Here is a 6,000-nt window from a genome sequence, read left to right as displayed (position 1 = left end):
GATTGTTAAGAGTCTGCATTAACATTGAAGGGAATAAAAGAATGCGCCGCCACCGCCCTCTCGGCTCGGCGTTACCGAGCTGCAAGACAACCGACCTGATCCACACTTCGGGTGCTCACTCAGTTGCAGACAGAGAGAGGTAGGACCAGGATGAATGTGAGTGTGTGCGTGCGTTAGTACGGGCGCTTATGTGAGTGCGCGCGCGCGCGTGTGTGTGTGTGAGTACGTGCGAGTGTGTATGTGTGTGTGTGTGCGCGTGTTGCGACGGTGCCGTGCCACTGGCTATGCTAGTCTATGTTCTTCATTGGCAACGCGTCTCGGTCGGGGGAGGGAGTGTACCGGTCCGTACAGAGGGGCCCTTTCCATTATTATATCTCGAGCACCGACAACTTTATACGGTGCGTGCGCGAAGTGGTTTGTTGAAAACTTATTCCTGTCTTCACCATAGTTAGCAGTGGTGATATGTGCTTTTCCTTTGTTACTTCTGCATTATAGCTGATGATCTACCCAAGAAATTCATTTCGAATGAATTAAACGGTGTTTTCCAAGGAAGTGGTTGAGCCCAAAGTGCTGTGATTTGGCGAGATTTGTAATAGTTCAAGTTCGTGAGATTTAGGGAATGGAGGGTTGCGACCCTCTTATTTTGATCAGTGCTGTGCTGGCAGTTTTGCACGAGTGTAAACTGGTTTCGGTTTTCATAACTTGCATAAAATATGAATGATATGACATGAATCTAGTATGTAAATGTTTTCATTTATTCTTATTGACGTAGACAGACAATATAATTTCAAGATGGCCTGCGTCAGTCTAAAATCAGTGACGAAAGAGAAACACGAATTACATGTCGGCAAAACCGAAGTTTTACCTTGATTAATGTTTATGTTACCTTAAACATATCTGCTGAGAGGCTATATAGGGCCAATGAGACGCCCAAACCCAATGTTCTTGTGTGGTCCAGGCCCGAAGTTAGACAGGAAAAGACAAAACTTAAATAGTTCGCCCGGACATCTAAGAAGACGCTTATTCGTGATTTGGGATTGTGTGATTCAGCTACCTTCCTTTAAGTAACTGACAAAAATGAGTAGAAATAATAAAAAGTACCCCCCCCCAAAAAAAAAAAAAAAAAACAGCCTATATGTAATAACAGCCATTCACGTTCTGTCTTCTACGTGGCAATGAGGTGCATGAAACTTTCCCAATATTTGGTGACGACATATAGTTTATATATCTCATTTGATATCGATATCACTGCCATAGTTTATACAATTTATTTGTTTTATATCAATTATCTATCTTATAGTATATTTATTTTTATATGAATGATTCTTTAATACAGAAACCAAGGAGGAAGAAGCAAAAGGGCTGTGGCTTAAAAATAGTAGTAGTAGTAGTAGTAGTAATAATAATAATAATAATAATAATAATAATAATAATAATAATAATAATAATAATAATAATAATAATAGGGCGTAGAGGAGGCAAGAGAGTGAGAGAGATAGTAGAAGTGAAATACGCAATGTGTGTTTGCAGGTCTGGACGCGTTGCTGATGGGTCCTTGGTGCAGGTGTATTATGGGGCTAATGCTCTGGAAATGTTCTACATGGATCCATCCACGATACAGAATAATAATAATAATAATAGTTTTGATCTCACACTTAAAAGCAAACTAGAAAGCAGCCTGGCTACACAAAAAGTCCTGCATTCGAATCTAATTCAGAATCAATCTCAAAAGCTCACCAAATCTTCCTGGGCCCATCGCCAACTTCCCCACAAAATGTAATTGAAATCCTTTGATAACATTTGGAGATATCGTTACGCTTATCGGCCATTTACTGTGGTTATTTGTGTTGTAGCTTAACCTTCTATTATTATTATTATTATTATTATTATTATTATTATTATTATTATTATTATTATTATTATTATTATTATTATTATTATTTTTTTTTTTATTATCATTATTATTACTCCAACCTTTCGTTGCAACTAAGAGTAAGGCTCATAATATTTTTTCTCTCGAGATTGATCAAACTTTATTGACAAAGGTTTCGACAATCTGAGAAGGTTTGTACTAAGCTTATTAGCAGCAAATTTGTTATCATTATCATAATCAAAACTGTCATTATACTATTTAACATTCTGACAGTCATTAAAGTAGTTATTATCTTCGACATATGTTAATTTTGTTGTGTATGAATTTTCTTTTCATTTGCATTTACTATATTATTATTATTAAATAAAAACTTCTAATCGTCTGTAGAACAATAATAACAATTGTTTTAATCATTAGATGCAAACCACTTCACATCCGTGTTATCAAGGAAACAAAAATAAACCATTTTCCTCACACCGCAAAACGACCTACATTTCTTTCCAAGTCTGAAAAAGCTGACTTGTAAAAACCGAATTGTTCCCATTATTTACAACCAACCGTCAGAGAGAGAGAGAGAGAGAGAGAGAGAGAGAGAGAGAGAGAGAGGGGGGGGGAGGAGTTTATATTTTTTTTCAGAAGGAGAGAGAGAGAGAGAGGGAGAGAGAGAGACTATAGACAAGTGCCAAGCCAAATGATGGTGGCTGTACTCTTCAACGAAGAGTGCAATCTGATAAATCCTAGAGCAAACATATTTCTCTCTCTCTCTCTCTCTCTCTCTCTGTATGTGTGTGTGTGTGTGTGTGTGTCTGTGTATGAATTTATTATGACTTGAATGGAAGGGCAGCTTTAAGGGTCTCCTTCCCAATAAATACTTGGGTGTTTTCATATACAGATCATGAACTTGTACATTTGAAATAATACAATATGCATACTTAAATAAATTAGGTATTACACATATATACACTCTTAGAACCGTTATGTATATGAGTATATAAACGCCCAAGCACATGCCCAGTCCATACCTACATTTATATACAAACACGCAAACGCACACATAATATATATATATATATATATATATATATATAGATATATGTATATATATATATATATATATATACTATATATATATATATATATATATATATATATATATATATATATATATATCGGTGTGTGTGTGTGTATACACACGTAAATGTCAATATTGATATATATCTGCATACATATATAATTATCTGCTATTTACATACACACACACATGAATACAGTTTTATTCATTTCTGAAAATGAACCAGACGAGCTATGACGCTCCATTAGAATTCCATCCTCACTCCGTTTCACAACGACCTTCGTAGACCGAACTCGGAGAGCGCAATTCGCTGTTGCTGTCGTCATTCTGTATTTCAATTACGGGAAAAGACCTTCATTCGTCCTGCCATTACTACTGGCAAATCAAATAACCTTTTGAAATGATGCAAAAAAAAAAAAAAAAAAAAGCCGCTCATTTTGCGGGAGACGGCTACCGCTGGTTTCTTTGTGACGGTGACTGTTTTGTGGGTTTACTTGAGAGAGAGAGAGAGAGAGAGAGAGAGAGAGAGAGAGAGAGAGAGAGTTTAGGAGACAAACAAGTCCATAGACACGGGAGAGATGACCAGTTCTGATAGGGCATTCCGCCGACGTTGTAACTGACCTAAACATCTTAGACGTCCAATGAATAGATTATGGTAGCCATTAGTTTTATCTCGTATCAGTATTTTCCAGACCTGCATGCATTATTACAATATCCGCCTGAACAAAGTGGTTCTTCAGATGACCTTGCACGCTGATCATACAGCTCAGTATAGAAACATTGATTTTGTTGTTTACGTATCATATCTGTCTATCTACTTATTTTAATTAATATATATATATATATATATATATATATATATATATATATATATATTATATATATATATGTGTGTGTGTGTGTGTGTGTGTGTGTGTATTATTAGTATTATTATATACATAATTATATAGATTTCGTCCTTATTTTCTCAGTAGTACAGGTAAAAACAAAATGTAAGTAAATAGTGTTGAGTATCCCGAAACCCATGAAAAGTGATGAGAGCACGTTCCCTCTCAAAAACGAAGTGGTCCAGACTATCAAAACCGACTGATCAAGTCCGAAAGATGCATTTTGTGAAACACAAGACGTAAAGAATTGACTACTGGCCCACAGCAGTGTCAGAAAATTCGGTTGCGTGAAGCGAAATTTTTAATCATGGTGGGGAAGTAGGAGCACAGCTGAGAGCTGTAAAGAGATGAGTAAAAAGAGATTTGTTCAGTAAGCAAAAGCAAGCTGTAGTCGTGCAAGAAGATCATTCTTGAACCACGTTTAAACGAAGAAGCAAACATCAGGAGGATTGGTCAACCCAACGCCCGCTTTTAAAAACAAGAAGAGCACAAGTTGTGTTTGTAAACAAACTTGTAGATCGCGAGGAGGTTACAGCAGCAGCTCCTTCCTAATGGCTCTCCTTGGAAGACTTCCCTCGGCTGCATATTAATGTATAGAAGCCGATACCCGGCGCCCCTGACGAAAACGGCCTCCTGTAGAGACATTCCGCTGTCGCAGAAGGTAAGGAAAAATGTTTATATTCAGTGGCTTCGGTCGGCAGTTGTTTACTAAGTAAGGTCTCGCTGATCTTCAGAACAAGTGAATCTAACGGGGTTGCAGATGAGTGGCTTTGATATCTTATATTTTATGAGTGTCTGTGTGTGTGTGTGTGTCACGGAGAGAGAGAGAGAGAGAGAGAGAGAGAGAGAGAGAGAGAGAGAGAGAGCTCTACAAACATCAAGATGCAAACAAAAACACTAAAGAGATGTCTAAGTGCAAATTATTGTGTTGAATCTTCTTGACGCTTGCCCACTGGATGCATCGTAAGTTATGTTTTTTTTTTTTTTTTTTTAACGTGAATGCACTAGGATTAAATTCTTTGGTTTTATGCTCTTTGTAATTGCTCTCTTTCTCTCTTGGCGTCACATTTCTGAACTAATTCAGATCTTTGGGTGCTAGTTGTTTCTTTATGGATTCAAAGCAACTCCTGCTTGTTTATTCCGCTTTCTCTCGCTCTCTCTCTCTCTGTTTCTTTTTTTTATTTTAAGAAACCGTCCACAGCATAATGATGGTTATTTACAGCCAGATCTTGAGAGAGAGAGAGAGAGAGAGAGAGAGAGAGAGAGAGAGAGTAGAAGTGGCAAGCATAAGGACAGTCCTTTGATTTTTCCATGTTACTGTTTTACAATGGATAGGCGTTTCTCTCCATCTTGCCTCCTCTCCCTCATTATCTCCATCAAAAACTCGATACATAAAAATATTTGCTCCTGTTCCTCAAATTCTGCAATAACTAATAACTACTTCCATTTTACTATCAGTCATGATTGGATAAATAAAGGATTTCACAACAACAGCAACAATGACAACAGTAATAATAACAACAAAAACCGTAACCTGGAAGTCATCTTCCGCAATTTCGATGTCAGCATTTAAACACTACCTTCGTTTCCATCTCCCAGCTCCCATTATCTTCACCTCCCCCTTCATCAGCCATTCCCTCCCTTCAGCTGCTCTCCCTCACCCCCTACCCCTTGACATCCTTCGTAATTACTCATATTTCCTTACTGCTCCTCTGACCTTCTCGTCAACTGGTTGTTAAGTCTCTCTCTCTCTCTCTCTCTCTCTCCAACTTATTTACTCAATGCATTTACCGGCGAAGTTAGAAGGAGGTTATGCGTTCACCGGCGTCCTTTGTCTTTCCACGAGATTTTTCAGAAAGTTTTTGCTGTGTTTCAGCGAAACTTCTTCTTAGGGAGATTTGCTCTTTCTAGGGGGGGGGGGGGGGGAGTTGTCTCGATTTTTAGATAGGTCTGGATCCATTCAGGAATTGAAACACAATATCTTAAGGTGATGGACGGATTTTAATGGAATTTTGTGATTGGATGATGTATGGGTCTAGGAAATGTCGATCAAGGATTAAAATGATCCGGTTATGGGTGCAGGATCTTCCATCACTTAAACCTTGCGAAAGATGGGAATTTTTCTGTTAATTTGATCAATAGTTTACTAATCAATAAAATTCTTCATG

At 37.6% G+C, this 6,000-nt stretch overlaps 1 protein-coding gene across 8 annotated transcripts in view; it reads left to right on the top strand.

Annotated features, from left to right (window-relative positions):
• Positions 1–249: 249 nt before the first annotated feature.
• Positions 250–6,000, top strand: part of LOC135214455 (caskin-2-like) — a 57,197-nt gene continuing 51,446 nt past the window's right edge. Inside the window, exons 1-2 of one of the 8 annotated variants that reach the window (XM_064248762.1) lie at positions 250–341; positions 3,917–4,493. In XM_064248762.1, the coding sequence (XP_064104832.1) occupies positions 4,422–4,493 (72 nt within the window). In that variant the 5' untranslated portion in view covers positions 250–341; positions 3,917–4,421. Of the gene's footprint in view, positions 415–3,916; positions 4,494–6,000 lie in introns of all 8 variants that reach the window. The other 7 variants (XM_064248758.1, XM_064248761.1, XM_064248757.1 and 4 more) reach the window with 7 other exon arrangements.

Source organism: Macrobrachium nipponense, chromosome 45, assembly GCF_015104395.2.
Source record: "Macrobrachium nipponense isolate FS-2020 chromosome 45, ASM1510439v2, whole genome shotgun sequence".
Classification (NCBI taxonomy): domain Eukaryota; kingdom Metazoa; phylum Arthropoda; class Malacostraca; order Decapoda; family Palaemonidae; genus Macrobrachium; species Macrobrachium nipponense.
Note: the sequence above shows the minus strand (reverse complement) of the source record. Positions and strands in the feature narration are given on the sequence as shown.